The 21,200-nt window shown below is 31.9% G+C and overlaps 1 protein-coding gene across 1 annotated transcript; it reads right to left on the bottom strand.

Moving 5' to 3' along the window:
• Positions 1 to 7,842: 7,842 nt before the first annotated feature.
• Positions 7,843 to 10,314, bottom strand: LOC111877871 (uncharacterized). The gene is made up of 5 exons (XM_023874380.2): positions 9,914 to 10,314; positions 9,404 to 9,634; positions 9,228 to 9,311; positions 8,884 to 9,013; positions 7,843 to 8,679 (listed from the first exon to the last, which is right to left on the bottom strand). Exons 1-5 carry the CDS (start codon positions 10,204 to 10,206, stop codon positions 8,041 to 8,043), a joined length of 1,377 nt encoding a protein of 458 aa, XP_023730148.1. The 5' UTR covers positions 10,207 to 10,314; the 3' UTR covers positions 7,843 to 8,040.
• Between the last annotated feature and the right edge of the window lie 10,886 nt (positions 10,315 to 21,200).

Raw genomic sequence — 21,200 nt, 5'->3', positions numbered from 1 at the left:
TTTTATGACATTGGTGGTTTTTCTTATTATAAAAGTGAAAATTTTTGTGGTAAAAAATATTCTGTTACAATTGTCAAATGAGGCTTTTCGTTAAAAACGAAGCGTTTTGTCAAACGATCTGTGCCAAACACACCCAATGTTTGGCGTACTAGTTGAAAAGTTATTTGTTATTGAAAAAGCTAGTTGATAGCTGAAAAGCTATCTGTTAATAAAACTATTTGTTAGCTGAAAAGTTAGTTGATAAAAAATATCGTTTGGTAAAACTAACTGAAAAGCTAACTGCAAAATATAAAATGACATACAAGGACATTTAAAAAAAATGTGTTTCTATAATTAATAAAGGGGTATACTTGAAAAAAAATGCTCCTAAAAAAACTAGTCTAAGATTGTGTTTGGTACGTTACAGTTAGCTTATTTTTCGAACTTTTTTACGTTTTCATGTTTGACAAGCCAAAAAGTAGCTTATAAGTTAGGTTTTTTAAAAAGCTATTTAAACTAGCTTTTTTTTAATAGTTTTCCAAATATTCCCTTAATTAATTATATAAATGCATTCTCATAAATATAATTTTATATCTTTCAACTAGCTTTTTAGCTACTTTTACCAAATGTTATTTTTTATCAGCTAGCTTTTCAACTATCAGCTAGTTTTTCATTTAACAGCTAGTTTTTCAACTATCAATTAGTTTTTCTACTAACAACTAGCTTTTCAGCTAGTACATCAAACATAGAGTAAGTCGTTTTTTAAAAAACTAACTTCTAAGCTACTTTTTGGCTTGCTAAATATGATAACTTAAAAAAGCTTGAAAAATAAGTTAACTTATCAGTTAGTTGTGGTGCACCAAACACAGCCTACATAAAATCAATATAAAATATATTTTTTCTCAAAAAAGATATTGTAAAATTTTTATTTTTTAAATTTATAAAAAAATATTCTATTTTTGTTTAATTAATATAAACATTCTATATTAAATGAATGTATAAGTAGGTTAAATGCATTTAATGACTTTTTAAAGGTTTATATATAATTTATAAATATCTTAGGTGATGTTTGTTTTTTTTTCAAAAAGAATTAGATCATTTTTTTCTAAATGATATGCAAAAATATTTTTATTTGGTAGATGTTTACTTTTTCTAGAAGACTTCAAACTTTAAAAAAAAAAAAAATCTTCATGTTCTTAGCACAAACATGGACAACTTCTAATATTTGCATACCACTTGGAAGTTCTAAAATTTAAAAAAAAAATGCCTAAAACTCTTCAAGTTACTAATCTCAAATCAAATATAAAAGAAAAAAAAAGTCATACTTTTAATCATTCTAATATTATATATATATATATATATATATATATATATATATATATATATATATATATATATATATATATATATATATATATATATATAAATCTCTTAAACTGTAAGAACTATCTAAATATATTTTTTATTGAAAAAATAGATCTATTTGTTTTTTTAAATATAATGTTACAACAAAAAGTAAAAATCTAAAAGTTATAATTAGCTAATTCTTTAATGAATAAAATTTAATAAAAAAATTAAAATACAAAATTGTAACTTAAATAAATAAAATTAAGATAGTATAATAAACAAATAGATAAAAAGCCTTGCTATTTCTCGATTTATGAAATTGTGATATTGCTATGTATTTTTTTATCAATATAAAATGGATTTTGAATATGAATTTTATAAACAAGATAAATAAATATGTTAGGCAACGTAAAAACAAACAAACAATTTATTTTTGCAGTATGTAGATTGCAAGACGTTTGACCACTTCTTTTATAGAAATAGTAGACATTTTACATTTTCCAAAACAAACATCTTAATATATACGTATATTTTTAAACTAATTACATACACATCCGTTTATTTTTGCTCCTAGAATTAAATATTTATAGACTATCAATGTAATGTAAGAATACAACATTAGAGATGCCCTTACTTTTCACTAACTAAATATCACTAATCTCTAAATATTATTAAAAGAGAAACCTTATGACATCATCTAAAACAATCTTGACCGTTGATTGTGTTTTCTTTATAGGTTTTACACTCTTAGATCAATTTGCTTACGTCACCTTGATCAAACAAGAAGTCAACCCGTTATATTAGGAAATTAAATGTAGGAATTGAATGAAAATCATACTTGATTTCTTTCCAAACTTACAACTACAAAATTGATTCCTTATTAATGTAAACCTTAAATTTAGGCTCTATTTGCATTCAAAATTGCTTTCCAAATTATATTATATGTTGAAATCTCGGAAGCTATTAATTTCAAAATTCAAACGTTTCGGATATTTTTATGAATCACTACACTTTCAAGCATGATATCTTCTATTTTAAGTTTAAATGAGATTTTAATTGATTACCTGCTAATTTTCATCATATTGACTTTTATATATATTTCAAACCTTTTTAATAATCGATTTACACAAACATTATGTCATAATTCCCACGTAAAAAACAAATCTCTAAATATTATTAAAAGATAAACCTTATGACATCATCTAAAACAATCTGGACCGTTGATTGTGTTTTCTTTATAGGTTTTACACCCTTAGATCAATTTGCTTACGTCACCTTGATCAAACAAGAAGTCAGTCTGTTATATTAGGAAATTAAATGTAGGAATTGAATGAAAATGATACTTGAATTCTTTCCAAACTTACAACTACAAAATTGGTTCCTTTTTAATGTAAACCTTAAATTTAGGATCTATTTCCATTCAAAATCGATTTCCAAATACATTATATATTGAAATCTCGGAAACTATTAATTTCAAATTTCAAAAGTTTCGGATATTTTTATGAACCAATACATTTTCAGGCATGATATCTTCTATTTTAAGTTTAAATGAGATTTCAATTGATTACCTGCTAATTTTCATCATATTGACTTGTATATATATTTCAAACCTTTTTAATAATCGATTTACAGAAACATTATGTCATAATTCTCACGTAGAAAACAAATGCAAAAAAACTTCAACCTTCCCATCAGTCTGATTAGTCGAATAAATGTATGTATTTCTTCCTTAAATCATTTTAATCTGTAAGTTTGATATTGTTTTCGAAATTATATGTTTTTACTCATTCGTATGATTCTTTGTTGAATGCTTATAATTTGGATGTATAATGTTGTTTTTGAATTTTTTTTTTTTGATGTTGTGTTCGGTTCTTGGTTCCATCTTTTTAATCGGTAACTATGATCCTATTTTCGAAAACAGTAAACTCAATGTTAAAATTGGATGTTATATATAATGAAATTATGATGTTACATGTGTGTGTATACCTTTGGAAAAAATCAATAGACATGACAAGAGATGACATAACATAATATTACAGACGGGTTGTACATAAGACATGAACGCCCTCATTAGAAAGTCTTTTTTATGTCTCCGATAGTAACAGAATAAGAATAAGAAATATATCTTCTCAACAATTGATGTGAGCTTTAAAGTTAAATATATGCATGTAGTGAAAGATGAAAATAGGCTCCCGTATTCTTTTTTCAAAAAGAATCGGTACCATACATGGGCTGGTACGAATGCACGGTATAATAGAAGTGTGCACTCAACTAGAGTCAGCATTTGACCCTGAAATACCAAAAACGCCCCTCAGAACCTTTTGAAAAAAAAATCAGGTATACTCAAGGACCAAAATGTAATCTACTCTAAACTTAAGTAAAAAAAAAAAGAAAAAAAAGAAAAATATAAATTTCTTTGTTATGTTATATGTTTTTTAGTTTTGGTTCAAAGGCAAAATGATGATTTAAAAAAAAAACTAATAGTTAGACTGTTAACTTAGGCAATCATAAAAGTTTTATGAAACAGTGAAACAATGTCCAAAAAACTACAACCTGATTCTTTTAGGGACCAAAACCAAAAAAATCAACTAAACACAGGGACCAAATATGTAAATCACTAAAAATAAATGAAAAAACTTTTGTTTATACTGATCCCCCCCCCCCCCCATCAGTCTGATTAGTCGAATAAATGTATGTATTTCTTCCTTAAATCATTTTAATCTGTAAGTTTGATATTGTTTTCGAAATTATATGTTTTTACTCATTCGTATGATTCTTTGTTGAATGCTTATAATTTGGATGTATAATGTTGTTTTTGAATTTTTTTTTTGATGTTGTGTTCGGTTCTTGGTTCCATCTTTTTAATCGGTAACTATGATCCTATTTTCGAAAACAGTAAACTCAATGTTAAAATTGGATGTTATATATAATGAAATTATGATGTTACATGTGTGTGTATACCTTTGGAAAAAATCAATAGACATGACAAGAGATGACATAACATAATATTACAGACGGGTTGTACATAAGACATGAACGCCCTCATTAGAAAGTCTTTTTTATGTCTCCGATAGTAACAGAATAAGAATAAGAAATATACCTTCTCAACAATTGATGTGAGCTTTAAAGTTAAATATATGCATGTAGTGAAAGATGAAAATAGGCTCCCGTATTCTTTTTTCAAAAAGAATCGGTACCATACATGGGCTGGTACGAATGCACGGTATAATAGAAGTGTGCACTCAACTAGAGTCAGCATTTGACCCTGAAATACCAAAAACGCCCCTCAGAACCTTTTGAAAAATAAAATCAGGTATACTCAAGGACCAAAATGTAATCTACTCTAAACTTAAGTAAAAAAAAAAAGAAAAAAAAAGAAAAATATAAATTTCTTTGTTATGTTATATGTTTTTTTAGTTTTGGTTCAAAGGCAAAATGATGATTTAAAAAAACTAATAGTTAGACTGTTAACTTAGGCAATCATAAAAGTTTTATGAAACAGTGAAACAATGTCCAAAAAACTACAACCTGATTCTTTTAGGGACCAAAACCAAAAAAATCAACTAAACACAGGGACCAAATATGTAAATCACTAAAAATAAATGAAAAAACTTTTGTTTATACTGATCCCCCCCCCCCCCCCATCAGTCTGATTAGTCGAATAAATGTATGTATTTCTTCCTTAAATCATTTTAATCTGTAAGTTTGATATTGTTTTCGAAATTATATGTTTTTACTCATTCGTATGATTCTTTGTTGAATGCTTATAATTTGGATGTATAATGTTGTTTTTGAATTTTTTTTTTTGATGTTGTGTTCGGTTCTTGGTTCCATCTTTTTAATCGGTAACTATGATCCTATTTTCGAAAACAGTAAACTCAATGTTAAAATTGGATGTTATATATAATGAAATTATGATGTTACATGTGTGTGTATACCTTTGGAAAAAATCAATAGACATGACAAGAGATGACATAACATAATATTACAGACGGGTTGTACATAAGACATGAACGCCCTCATTAGAAAGTCTTTTTTATGTCTCCGATAGTAACAGAATAAGAATAAGAAATATATCTTCTCAACAATTGATGTGAGCTTTAAAGTTAAATATATGCATGTAGTGAAAGATGAAAATAGGCTCCCGTATTCTTTTTTCAAAAAGAATCGGTACCATACATGGGCTGGTACGAATGCACGGTATAATAGAAGTGTGCACTCAACTAGAGTCAGCATTTGACCCTGAAATACCAAAAACGCCCCTCAGAACCTTTTGAAAAAAAAAATCAGGTATACTCAAGGACCAAAAATGTAATCTACTCTAAACTTAAGTAAAAAAAAAAAGAAAAAAAAAAGAAAAATATAAATTTTGTTGTTATGCTATATGTTTTTTAGTTTTGGTTCAAAGGCAAAATGATGATTTAAAAAAAACTAATAGTTAGGTTGTTAACTTAGGCAATCATAACAGTGAAACAATGTCCAAAAAACTACAACCTGATTCTTTTAGGGACCAAAACCAAAAAAATCAACTAAACACAGGGACCAAATATGTAAATCACTAAAAATAAATGAAAAAACTTTTGTTTATACTGATCAACCCCCCCCCCCCCCCCCCCCCCCCCGCGGCGGTTTTGAGGTCATGGTGGTAGATTGAGCTTCATCACTTCTGCCCTTAATTTGCTCTTTGTTTTATAGTAAGGAATGTTCTTTACTACAACTGAATTATTTATTGCACGTTCAGGATCCATTGATATAATCCCTGTTGTATTTCAAATTCAATAACAAAATTGTAATTAATTAATTTTTCATTGAAGTTAATAAATTATAAATTTATCTCACTTCCTGCTCATCCAAGTTTTCTCATTGCTATAGCATCACGAAGTTGATCATATCGCATATTTTTCTAAATAAGAAACACTAATATCAACAAAAGAAACTATTTAATTTCGTAATAAAATTGAATTAAAAAAATAAGTAAATAAATAAATAAGAAATAGAAGAACCTTGTATTACCATCATATTTTATGTTTGACCTCATCACCATATTTAAATCCTCCCATAATTTGAGGCATTGTGATTAACCAAAATGCAACAATGTTTGGATCTTTCATGCTATCAATAATATGCTGAAACACAAAAGTAGATGTTTTGAAGTGAGATAATTGTTACAAGAGAAAAAGGGGTAGAATCGTAACTAGCATTTACCTCATAAGGGTTTTTTGTTTTTTTTTTCATTATATTGTAAGCTTTACATGGAGGCTCGATAATTTGCAAAGTAAATAAAACTAAAGGGGTGTTTCTTTTTTCCTTCATTAAACTCTATAGTGAATGAGTATATGGATAAAGTGTTCTATACATAAAGATTGTAGATAAAGATGGAAAATAAAACGCAATGGATTATGAGAACTCACAAAAAATAAGAACCAAACATAAGAACCAACATCGAACAAAAACCCTACTTTCTTTACTTCAAAAAAAATCAACATACCTGCACATACTCAAAACCGTAGAAAGAATTTCACAAAAAAAATGTTATTTCATAAAAAAATGATCCTGAAAAAAAAAAGGTGGTGGTAAACTAAAGAAGGCATATCAAAATCCACAAAAAAACGAAGATATAAACATAAATGATGGACCTGATAAATGATTTATGTCATATTATCCCTAAAATAAAAAAGAAGCCATCAATGAATCTTAACATTGTCGATGATAGTAACAATAACTCAGAATAAGGAAAAAAAGATCTGATATTAGAGATGAAGTGGAGGGAAATGATTAGCTTCGTTGCAAATTTATTGGTTATAGTTTCTTTATATTTAATATTGTGGGGGGTTTTATGTGGTTCATTTTGAAGGAACATAAATAAGTTGCTATTTTTTGAAATAAACAGTTATATTTCGCAATATAGCCATAAAATAACAATGTATTTTGAAAGTACATTCTTAAATGTTGGATTATACTTGTGTAGACCCATTTTCACGCATGGTTGGCTATATATAATTGTTTTCCGTGTCACAAGTAAAAAATGTTTGAAGGTACTTATATGTGACAAATAAGGTCATTGAACTAATAAAACAAAAAATGTTGTCTATAAAGAGGTCCTTCAACGCTATATATATTTACCTATTTTAGTGTAATTTTTACACATTTCAATAATACCATACTTTTTTATAATTATTTTGTAATATCTATATAAATTTGCATTTTATTTATGTGTTCCCCGCGTTTAACGCGGGTCATAATCTAGTATAGATACAAAGAACAAGAGGGATAATAAGTGTTGTTTGGATTCTTTGTTAAATACATTGAACCTTCCTCATCCATTGCTTCAATTCAGTCCCAATTATGACTTGTGGGGGAGATGGAATATTTGAGTTTTCCTGATTTGGGTTTTATTACTAATTATTTACAATCACAAAAATAGTGTAAGAAATAATGTTAAGTTGAAAATGTTTAACACTAAATATGGAGTAAAAATTGAGTTTTGATGTTAGGTTGAAAACGTTAAAAACACAATTTAAATTAACCATCGGTTTAACCAAATTGTAAATTAAATTACATCAAGTCATCAAGGGCTACAATGAACAAAAAATGCTGCAAGAAAAAACCTTAAAGAACCCAAAATAAATGTTCTTGCAGCATAAATCCCCCTTTTCTTGATTCAATTCTTTAAAACACATGAAATAAACAAGAAATCAAAGAAAAAAAAAATCTTCAAATGCATCTGCGTCTAGACCTAAGTCTTCCAGCAATGCTATTCTCTACCATGACCATTTGGCGTTTCTTTCGAGACCCTGGTTTTGTTTCTGGTGTAATGACGATTTTGCCCTCATTGTCTGTTTTGTTGTCTTTAGATTTGTTAAGTGTCTTCTTGTTTCCATCTTCACCTTCATCCACCTCTCTCTCCAGAATCTTGTATTCCAACTCCGAATTTGTATTCTTGTTTTCGTCTTTACCTGTCTCTGGAATCTTGCATTCCATTTCCGGATTTGTGTTCTCCAGAATCGTGCATTCCGATTCCGGACTTAAACCTTCATCAAATTCCAATTCCGGTGGTTCCTTGTCCTTAATCCCTTCGTTTGTTGCAATACCATTTCCAGACACGATCTCTGGTTCTGGATTCTTGTGTGCCGATACATCTTGTCCACTTTCTAGTTTGACATTTTTACCCCCGGATTCATCCGATGATTGTATTTCAATCACCTTTTGAGCCTCAACATCTTCCTTTGAAAAGGGTAGTGACCGTTTTGCACAAACAGAATTTTCAGTCTTCTCACTCTTCTCAGAATTAGAGTCAGCTCGATGGGTTTGAATGAGATAATGTGCAACCGATTTATACCCAAGACTTGAAATCTAATAAAACATCCACATAAAACAAAAGTCATATACAAAAGAAATAGCAACATACTTTTGTTAATTTGTGGATAAAAAAATTTGAAAGTATAATATGAACAAATGCAATAAGAAAAAAAAACAAATGAAAGTACATTGTTATTTCTAGAATTTACCACTAAAGAAAACATATATAAAGGTAGTTAAAAGGAAATATGAACAAACCTTCCTATAAAGAACACCCGTTGGGGCCCACCCTTTTGCCTGACGACACAAACTGCAATTACAAATCCCACGACAAACCGGACAAATCCAATCCGGATTCCGCATTGCTTCTAGAACATTCTCCCCATATCTGTATATTTATTTAATTAAAATAAATCATGTGAGATGTAAATCAGGTACACAGGTCCCACTAGATGACTGACATAAAAAAATCATATGAGATTTAAATCAGGTACGCATGGGCCCACTAGATACATATAGTTTACACAAATCAATTGTACTATTATGGGTAGTTTCTTGATTTTTAAAATTGAAATACATAAAGAAAGAATCTATATATATACCTCATATACAAACAATCTCCACAAAATTGGCCTTGAACAAGGTTACATTTGATGCAATGTGTGCGATGACCGAGTGTTTTTTGTCTGCAATGAATTCGAAAAATGTAAATCATTAAAGAATTGAAGAACAAGAAACAAGAAAGATGAAAATGGTCAAAAAGTGTGATTTAATATACCTGCATTGATGACATGTCTTTCCTCTAACTTGATCATAGATTTTCTTGCCATCTTTTCCATATCCATCAACAAAAAGAGTCCACTCCATTTTAGTGTCTCCCAGAAGCTTTTCATGTTCTTCTGTGTAAATTTCAGGTCTTTTATGCTCTTCCATCCACACATTAGTATCATCTTTAGCTTTTTTAGATAGATCAACCTCTGTGTAGCTAACTATTGGTGTATTCTGCAACCTACAAAGCACATCATACAACCCTTAAGTCTATAAACCCTACAAACACATCGGAAAAATAAATTCGTTTCAAAATGCAGATTAAACAATAGTAAAAAGCAAAAGAACTGAAAAAATAGGAAGAAACAAAGACAGTAGACTGAAAATTAATGGAGTCTTATTCAAAGCATAAACCCCACAAAACTATAAACCCTACAAACACATCAGAAACAAAATTTCACTTCAAAATGCAGATTAGACAACAATAGAAGTAATAATACTAAAGAAAAAGGAAGCGAACCTTGAGGATCGACGAGAGGGGACGGAAGAGGGAAAAGGGGAAATACAGCGATTAGGGGTTTTATAGGGTTTGTTGTTTCTCCTATTGGTATTCGGTTTCATAGACTTCAGCTTAAGAGATAGATCATGAATCCCGAGCTTTTGCAATCTTTCAAGATTCTCTTTGATTCTTTGCTCTCGGCATTTTTCGTAATCGGAAGAGAGCTTTGGAGTAGAATCGCAGTAGTTCATTGTTTGAGTGTTAGGGGTTGAGGTATCTAGAGGTTGTGTAGCTGTATCGCTCATCGTCACCATTGTTGAACCTTGTCCGGTGTGCTCTGTGTATCAATGGCGAAGGTCCAACGGTCGGATTTTTGTAGCGGTAGATACAACCTCGTTCTGCGTGATGGTGGGCGAATATGAAAAGACATGCACAGCTCTTAAGGTTGAATTTTGGGCTTTTGACGGCAATTTTAATTTTTAGAAGCCCAAATTATAAGATATAAGTATCAAATGTGAGCCCAATTTTATATGTGGGTTTGAACCAATATAGGCAAATATTGACATTCTACGTATGATTTGCAAAAGTTACCCTTGAGGTGACTGGGATATGTATTTGATTGTTATATACAATAAAAAGGGTGCAAGAAGATAAGAAAAAGATATACATAAGAATAAAAACATATGCATCAACAAATATAATAACTTGTACTTCTAAAATAAATAAATAAATAAATATTTTTCCATCTGATAGGGTCAATGCACTCTTAAGCTTATTGCTAAACTCCGCCCACCCATAAGCTTAGTGGTGGTAGAGTGACACGAAGGGCGTGTTTGGCTTAGCTTTTAAAAGCTCAAAAGAACTTTTCCAAAAAGTTACAAAAAGTCAGGATTTTCTGACTTTTTCAAAAAGTTGTTTTTTCTTGTATTAAAACTCCAAAAGTTATTAGTTTGCCAAACATCTTTTTGTTTTTTTTTCTTTTACAAAAAGGACTTTTGGCTGTGAAAAGCTAAGCCAAACACCCCCGAAGCTTGGCTCAATAGTGTTCAAACATGGGTCGTGGAAGGCTATTTGTGAATACATCGGCTAGGGATGACAATTCTCGACTTAACTCGTAACCTAACACGAAAATTGTTGGATTAGGTGTCTAAGCTCATCACTATAATTGTTATGTATTTGATCCGATAGTAGTATGGTCCATTTAGGTTGCCTTCACCAGAGCAATTTGATAGGATAGACTTTTGAGAAAAAGGTTATTTATGATTTATTAATATATTATAAGTTCTAATATATTAATATGACTTTTGAGAAAAGGTTATTTATGATTTATTAATATATTATAAGTTCTAATATATTAATATGAAATCATGTTATTTAATTAGTATTGATCAAGAATTAATTACATTAATAGGGACTAATTGTGTAATATATATATATATATATATATATATATATATATATATATATATATATATATATATATATATATATATATATATATTCTTTCATAAATTAGTATTATATATATAAAGTGATCAAAATACATGCTTAAAAAAATAAATTCAAACATATCTAAAGAAAATAAAATTTTCACAATAAATATTTTAACTATATAATTATAAATCTTTAAAACACGCGAAATTACATCTAATATAATAGAAAAAATGGGAATTGTCTCCTTACATGCATTTATTGGCCCTATACCAATGTCGAACCCAAAAATAAAAGTACGACAAATTTGTATATCCTCTCATGGCCAAGTGTTATAACATCGTATCATAAATAATGTTATTTCGAAGATAAATACTATTTGAAGATAATATTATTTACAAAAAGACATATGTATAATTATTACATATATATTGGACTATTAGGTATTATTGGTTGAGTTGGAAATTTGGCTTGACGTGAAAACGATATTTCATCGACAATGTGTATGAATTTTCAGCGTGTTAAGCCAACGATATGGAATATTATAGGTACACGTGGTACGATGGATAACAAGATCTCCGACAGGTTTGACTCGGACGAGAAGATGTGCAGTCCCCCCAGCCATTCCTATTCACATTTTTCCAATTCAATGGATTAATTTTCTTTGAAGGAGTGAATGGGTAATCATGATCAACTTTTGAAGATACAAACTGTTAATATTTTGACTAGTCAAAATTTGGCTAAAATTCAAAGTAAGGTTTATAACTAATGAAATACATATCGAATTTTACTACATTTTGTAATGCAACCAAGTTCGGGAGAGGGTATTCAATGGAGAGATTGGACGTGTTAGAATGGTGGATATGCTTTGATACTACGAGATCATTTAAATGTTGATCACAAATAAAAAGTTAAGGACAACCATAATCCGATAGTACGAGGCTATGTTTTTACCTACAAGTTAGAGGGTGTTTATTTGAGAGAGTAAGGTCATCCGTTATACTTATCATTAACCATTATAGTGGTGGGTGTTACCTCATCACCACATTCAACCATTAAACCCATGAGATACTTATCACTATATACCTCTTATTTTAATTTTTTTTAAATAATATATATATATATATATATATATATATATATATATATATATATATATATATATATATTATTGTAGAGAGAGGTAGAAAAAGCTAGAGAGAGATAGAGAAAGAAAGAACTTGATTGGAGGTGTCATCCGTTGTATGGAGAACAATTCACCACGACCACTGAGAACACCTAGGGTCCGGGATGGTGTGCACTAACCATGGTCGTGGCCACCTAGACCACGACCCTTTTCGTGGTTTGCATATCGGAAGGTCTAATGAGAAAGCAAGATGTTGCTTACCAATACTTTTCGGTTGGGTGGTATTTATATGTTAGTGTTAGAGACGATGTTTTTTCATTTCTTGAGGGTATAATATATTTATTTATTTATTTATTATTATTATTATTTTTTTTTGCAAATTTTGTCTCATGTGCTCGTTATAAAAGAGACCCTTTGGTAGTGTCAAAATCGCAAGAAGTGGCCAGAGTTGGCCGGAAAGTCGAAGATGTGGGTGGTCAGCGCCCAATGTTCCTGGTATGGATCGGGAAAAAAAATTAATGGGGTTTGTAGAGCTCAAAAAATGTGGAAGAATGAAACAAATTTCATCGAATTTTGACCGGTAGAACACTGACAATCTTGATTTTTCCGGCGAGGTTGGTGTTTGGGAGCTTATCTTCATGAGAGAAATGAAGTTTGAGGGAAGAAGTTGATGAACACAAGGGAGAAATGAAGAAGAAGGTTGCATTCAAAAGTCATATGGTCAAAGAAAGTCAACAAGTCAACCCACTTAAAGATCTGGTCAATGGAAGTTAAGAAAAATGAAGATTTCTCGAACATCTTACACGGGTCGCGTAGGGTAGGCATGTGGCCACACACCATTTACCAAGAGCATGTCATTTTTGACCCAATTTTCTTCGATTAGACCAAGCCTTGTACGTTGGCCGCACATCGATACGCAGGTTGCACAAGGGGGTGCGTAACAGCACGCGGGTCGCGTGCAGATTGCAGTGTCCAGTTCCTTTTTGCTTTGATTTTTATCATATTTTGACTTGAATTTGAGGGTCTTAACACATGGAAAACTTGATTTCTTTAAGAGAAACTCTTTAGAATCCCAAAGACATCTTCAAAACTTCTTTATTCAAATTAATAAAACACGAAAGCACAATACTTTCCAAAAATGTGATTCTTTAACCTCTTTGGCGAGACGTCATCCAAACTTTGTTTTAACACGTCAGGACATCCAAATTGATGATATCCAGGTGTACGGGTTTCACCATCAAAATCTGATTTCCGATGAATTTTCCGGTGAGATTTTTCAGTTTCAATCGATGGGATTTGAAGCTTGGAACAAAAAAAACACTTTGATAGTGTCGGAATCGCGAGAAGTGGCCGGAGTTGGCTAGGAAGTCGAAGATGTGGGAGGTCGGCACCCACAGTTCCAGGCATGGATCAGAAAAGTTTTTTATTGAGGTTTGTAGAGTTCAGAAAATGGGGAAGAATGACCAAATTTCGTCGAATTTCGATCCGTACAACTCCGACAATCTTAATTTTTCCGGCGAGGTGGGTATTTGGGAGGTTATGTCCTTAAGAGAAATGAAGTTTGAGGGAAGATCTTTGTAACACCCCATTTTACCGTTCCATAGGATTCAATATAAACAAATGTTTATAAAATTCGAAGTAGAAATATATTACTCTTTAGCCCAAGAAAAATAGGAAAAATAAACTGAATCGTCCATAAATCGTAAAAAAGTGCGCCAAAACATCTCTCTCTCTCTCTCTCTCTATATATATATATATATATATATATATATATATATATATATATATATATATATATATATATATATATATATATATATATAACTTTCAAAGAAATCTGACTCCGTATGAATTATATATGATTTTTATAAGATATAAAAGTCAGCCGCGCACAAGGAATATGTGACGTAAAAATCTACGAAGAAATTGGTTAACCTTTAGCTAAAGTCACCAAAAGGAAAATCATAGTACTCTTTAAGATAGGAATTTTGAGAAAAATAATGCAAAAAACGGAGTCCGTACGAGAGAGTTATGATTTTAACAAAATCATTTAATTATATTAAAATATGGACAAATAATAAATTAAGAATTAGCTATTCAGATCTAAAGGAAAGTTGTAGATCTCACCGAGAGCTTTTCGGGCGTATAAAGAACGTCAAAACAAAGTCCGTATGAAGAAGTTACGGAATTTACAAAATATGTTTTTTGCGTTGCGTGCAGTGTGCACCGACATGTGGCACAAAGTGGCTAGGGAGATTTCGCATTAACTTGCGTGACGTGCAACCCATATGCACATCATGCGCTCCAAAATGACCTATAAATGGCTTCCAATGGCTCATTCTCTTCCCACACCTTGTAAGTTCTTCTCTCTCGAGTTTCTTTCGATTTTAGCCTATTTTCTCTTAGCTTTAGTCTTTGGTGAAGCCCTGCGATCCCTGAAGTAGTCGTAGCTAGCAAGTAGAAGCTCTTCCAGTGCAATTTCCTAACTTTTTTCAGGAAGAACCTTTGTAAGTTAAGCTACACTCTAATCTTTTTAGTATAGCTTATATGTATAGTCATAAGTCGTTATTATGAACCTATATATTAGATTTATCAATGATTCCAAGTCATAATAATGATTAATCTACTTACGGGATAGGTTTCTAGAACGGTCACGTTGGCTTGGTTGTTGGATTTTAGAAAGGCTATATAATGAAATGGTCCTGCCTCCTAACTGTCCGGCTTAGTTGATCCTTATTTAATAGAACAATTGGCATTAATTTAAGATTAGTGATAGGTCTAGCTTATGTTACCATATTCCCTTAGGATCTAATAAATTATAGTATTATAGGTTAATACTCGTTAGGCTCACTCATCGGTTGGATTGTCTGAATTGTTGTTAACCGTCAGAATAACTGTCCAGGTAAGCTCATCTCACTATATTATGTATTCCAGTATATATATCCAATTATGTTAGGATATATGAGCCCGTAGAGTAGAGCTCATAATACAGTTTCCATGTGCCTGTAAAACTGTATGTGTAGTATCCATATGCGTGATTGTTGGTATGCTTAAAAGTTAGTGAGGGTTGATTGAGAAACGAACAAAGTACAGGAGCCTACAGACCCGTATATGTGTAGTTAGGTTTCATGGCGGAACGAACAAAGAATGGGAACATATAGACCCGCATATATATAGTTAATAGTGGAAATATAGAAGTATGGGAGCCTTTGTTTGTATTCATGTATATGCAATGTGGTATATGGTATATTGGGGGAACTCACTAAGCCTAACGCTTACACAGTTATTTATAAATGTTTTCCAGGTACTCATGGGAAGGGCAAGGTTTGACTATACACACACGAATTTGCAATCATGTTTCCGCCTAATGTAATAAATACTATGATGTAAATTAATATTGAAAAAATAAAAATGAAAACTTTTGGGTTGAAAATCAGGACGTTACAAGTTGGTATCAGATCCCTGGTTTGAGAGAACTGGATGAACACCCGTGTGATTCTAGACTAAACTAAGGATCTGATTAATTAACCAATCTTTTCATAAAAATAATAATACAAAAAGGAAAGAATGTGATGCATGCAGTCAGCCAAAGATTAGAAAGGAAAGTGATTCCCAAAATATCCATATTTGTTATGTTGTTAATATATGAAATTTTAGAAATACATGCTAGAATGTAGGCTAGAGATCTTTTCGGGAATTGCCGGTTAGAATTGCCTGATAAATTAGATGCTTTATAGCCTAAGGATTTTATTTTTATTTGCCACTTAGAACCCATATCAATATTAATTAGTTATTTGACAAGTACGTTAGGTTGCATGTTCCCGTAAGTTAAATAGTTTTACATTTCCTTATTTGGCGCTATTGCGCAACTCTTGTTTGAGTCTAACCATCGTAGTGTCAGATCTTCCATTCGACAGACTGTTTGATTTAGAGGAATGTAATTGTATACATCCGATAACTAGTTAATATTGGTAGAAGTTCTTCATCGGATAACAAAAGAGAGAACTGGAAAGGAATCCTAGAGGAACAATCTAAGAAGTTTAATATACACTTGGGAAGTTTAATATATGCTTGATAGGGCATATATTTATAAGATAGGGCGTCGGTAGAGACACAAGATCCCGGTAAAGTTTAGGAAAGAAATAATTAGGTGATTATAACACTGTGTGTGAAAATACCTATCAATAGTAGAGTGTAATGACTTAGGAACCTTGGAGCAAATTTTGGAAAAGGAAAAGCCACAAAGTTGCTACCGGAAGCATGTGATACATATAGGAATAAGGAAAAACCATACAGGAATAAGGAAAAGCCACGAAGTTGCTAAAGAACTGGAGAGAATTTGAATATCCCTTTAAAGTTAGTTCAATTCCTATTGACCCATTATCGTTACATCTTCAGCATGGTAATGATCACAAGAGCAAATGGGTCGGGTTTTGGATCTGAAGGGCCAGGACCGAGCGAGGCTGATATATGCAATTGGGTTAAGGCGATGGTATCAGCAGCTGTAGGAGAGATAGTTTCGGAAATTTTCGAAACTATCAAAACCAAACTAATCGCCCTGTTTGATGAACGATACATTGTTGTTGCCAGTACTGCTCCCGCTACAGCAACTGCTGCAGGCTCATTGGGAGAGAAGGACATGACTTATTCAGAGTTTAGTAACACCAAGCCCCTAGAGTTTGATGGTATTAAAGACCCAATTGTTGACAAGAGATGGATCTCGCATGTGGAGGGATGCTTCTATACTTGTGCTTGTCCAGTGAACCTGAAGTTCAGATATACACATAATCTTCTACGTTTAGGAGCCAAGGACAGGTGGAACTTCTTCACTAAGAACAATTCACCGACGAAGAAGAGGGCGGTAAGTTGGGAGCAATTTCTGGAGAGGTTCAAGGCAGATTATGTTCCACCAGTAGAGAGAGAGCGATTCGCTCAACAGTATCTGTCACTTAAAAAAACCACTGAATCAGTGACCGAGATCACCAAGATGTTCATTGAGAGGGACTTATTTTGCCTAGAGTATGCCTCATCAGAACAGGTTCAGATGTCTCGATACTTGAGCATGCTCAAAACTGACATCAGGGAATTTGTATCGACAATCAATACAAGACCTTAGCAGAAATGCAAGAGCATGCCAGGAGAAGAGAAATTGATTTGGAAACTCAAGGAAAGGAAAAGAGGTAGACACCAGCTCCATCCCACGAAGAAGACTGTTGTGTTTTGATATGCAACAAGTGTGGTAAGGATGGACATTACAACCAAGACTATAGTCAAAGGGGATTGGGAGTATGTATCTGTTTCCACTGTAATCATATGGGCCACATCAAGGCCTACTATCCTTTTCTAAACCTAACAGGTGCAATACAAGCTCCAACACCTGTAACATTGAGGATAACTGACGAATGACAGGGTGGATTTAAAGTCCCAAGAGCCAACGGGTGAGCCTTTCAACTCAGGACAGGGGAAGCAAGGGAAGCACCAGAGTTTGTAACTGGTTGGTCTTTGGATCAGGGAAATCTACAGTGTGAATGAGATCACATCGTAAAAGTTAATAGTGCTCTTAGTTTTCAACTAATGTAATAAATTTACGACGACAATGTTGGATTAGGTGTCTAAGCCCATAACTATAATTAGTATGTACTTAAATTGATAGTAGCAAAGTCCTTTTGGGCTGCCTTCATGCTAGCAACTAGACAAGATGACATATTGAGAAAAAGGAAGAATTTATTATTTGGAATAATAAATTAATATAAATGATTTATTAATATATTATGGAAATAAAATATTAATTAGAAAAATCATATTATTTAATTAATATTTGATCAGAAATTAATTTGGAATTAATTTTGGGATTAAATGAATTAATTAAAAGTGCATGGGCTATTTAGCAATTTATTGATAGTTGTGGGATTGGGCTCTAGAACCTTCCTAGATGGGTTTGAAAAAATATTCTAAGAATACCCTATAAATTTCATACAAGGGCCTCTTGGATGAGGTTCTTGGGTTGCTTAGGCCTTAAGTTAAGGAATTAGGGTTTCCTCTTTAAAACCGTAGCTTTGGCTCTAAGCTACCAACAACTATATAAAGGGATATACCCCTTTGGGATTTCGGCCATCACTTCTAACCATAAGAAGAGTTGAGATTTTCACTCCTCCTCCTCTCTCATAAATCATCCTATTGCTAAGTGTGTTTGTGAGCCATTAGAGGTGTGACACTTGCTCTCAAGCTTCAAGAAATCTTGGATCTACATTTTTATTACTACATAACAATCAAAGGTATTTCTACTATCTCTTATTATGAATTTCGATTATAGTAGATGTCCACTAGGGTTTATATTTGTGCTCCATACTTGCATGTCCAATAGTGAAAACATATATCCTACAAATTAGGGTTGCATGCAGACATAGGGATTGCTTGTTATGCTCAAAACTCATTAGTGGTATCAGAGCATAGGATTGTTTTCTATTGAATATGAGGCAATTGGTTGAACTTGACTATTTGGTTTTATGGAAATTAAACCCTTGGGCTTAGGGTTTTCGTAAATTAGGGTTTGCTAACCCTAGTTTTCAAAAAATTTGGATAAGGGTTTTAACCCTTTCCTTTGGCCTTCTATTTTCGAAAATTTAGGGTTTCCTAACCCTAGGAATTTTCGAAAATATGGCAAGGATTGAAAGCCTTGCCTTCCTCCCCAAGATATGTCAATTTCAAAATTTAGGGGATTGGGTAGGGTTGTTATTTTTGGTAATTATCTTCTTAATTGGTTAACTAGATAATTATACGATATTATAATTATCCCTCCCATATTTTCGAAATTTAGGGTATAGGGATTAGATTAAATTATTTTGATTAATTAAATGGATAATCCCCAAATGATTGAATAAATTAACTAAAGGTTTAATTAATAGGTAATTATTAAATCGAAGTTTTTGAATTTTAAGTTTAATGTAAAATTGTTTTAATTTTTGAAATTAAAAGTTTTTTAAAAACCCTAGTATTTTAAAAGTTTAAAATACATCCTTATGGATTTTATTATTAATTAAATTAAGTGATTAATTAAAAGATAATTAATAAATCCATAAATTGGTTTAAATTTAATTACATTAAAAAGTTTAATTTATTAAAGGATTGAACCCTTGCTATTTTAAAATGTTTAAAATACACCTTATACAATATGTAAGATTAAAAGCTTATTATTTACTATATGTATAAGACTAAGTCAGTCGAACTGCTAGTACGTCTCATTCACGAAGCCGATTTATAAGGGGAGTTTAAGAAAGTGGTCCATAAAATGACCGCTATTGGGTATCCACTCTTACCCACCGCTCCCTTCATTGGTGGAAGGTCGTTAGTCAAACAAGTTTGATAGGACAAATAATTCTCATTAATAAGTATAATGGAATTAACAAAGTAACTAAACTATTTTCTAAAAACCCACTCTTAGTTACTTTAGGAAAAATGTGAATTTGATGTAATCCATGAAATTGCACATTGCACCTTATTGGTCGTTAGTGGAGCGTGTGTGGTTAACAGGCACACTAATATGGATTAATATTGTTAGCAATGGGTGTCCCGTAAATTATCATTGATTAATGGAGCGTGTGTGGCTAATCGACACATTAATTAGATGATAAATGACATCAAGAGTACCAAACTAATTTGCATGGATATTCACATCTCGTTTTGACCTCGGCATCCCAGTCACAAAGCGAGAGCATAATCGAGATTAAACATGCCATTGAATAGTTCAACGAATCTCAAAGATATAGGAGCTTCAGTTAGATTGAAATCGGTAAATGTGTTACCTACGTAAAACAGATTCGAATTTGATTACGACATCCCTCTTAAAAGTCCGAATTGAAAATATGGATCCTAGCCTTAATTTTTTTTTTTTGGGTTAAAAAATTAAGGATTAAAATCAACTAACTTGAATTATCTTTTCTTCCTTTATAGATGTCGAGTTTAGACAACAATGGTCTTCCTCGTCTTTCTAGAAATGTTTTTTCCCCTATCAGAAGATGATCTTCCACATGTTGATCAAGGTGAAAGAATGTTCGCTTCTTCAAGCAATGGTGGAATTGGAAATCATGCTTCTCCAACTCTTCCTCCATCTCCTCTAGTAATTCTCCATGAGGCACATTTTCTTCAAGATGAAAAATACGAAGTCACTCAAGCCTTATTATTAAGCAAACATCAAGATGGAAAGTCTATGTGTGAGCATGTTCTCAATATGAAATCCCACATTGGCAGATTGGGTATGTTGGGTGTCGTTTTCCCAAAGGAGTTGGCCATTGACTTGGTCCTACTTTCACTTCCTGAGTCATATAGTCAGTTCATTAAGGACTATTATATGAGGGATGACGTTGTGAAACTAATCGATCTGACATATATGATGATTTCTACTGAAGCATAAATGCTTGAGAGCACAAATCAAGCAAATGAGGTTTAAGGATCAGTCTCCCAAATTTCCATGGACATTGACAATGGCAACATTGATAGTCTAGAAAAGGTTTCTCTTCCCAATGGAAAGGGATAGGCCAAGGTCAAACCGTTTGACCATATGGTAAAGAGAAAGGATAATTCTGAGATAGTCCCATGTGCTATTCCTAAAAAGTCTGTATGTTACTATTGCCAATTTAAGGGACATTGGATGCAAAGTTTCCCTGGCTACCTGAAAGATTGCATAGATAATAAAGCCAAGTCGTATAACTCTACTTCACGTACATCCACTATCTAACTCTATTTTATTAAGTT

The sequence above is a fragment of the Lactuca sativa genome, chromosome 3, assembly GCF_002870075.4.
Source record: "Lactuca sativa cultivar Salinas chromosome 3, Lsat_Salinas_v11, whole genome shotgun sequence".
NCBI lineage: Eukaryota > Viridiplantae > Streptophyta > Magnoliopsida > Asterales > Asteraceae > Lactuca > Lactuca sativa.
Note: the sequence above shows the minus strand (reverse complement) of the source record. Positions and strands in the feature narration are given on the sequence as shown.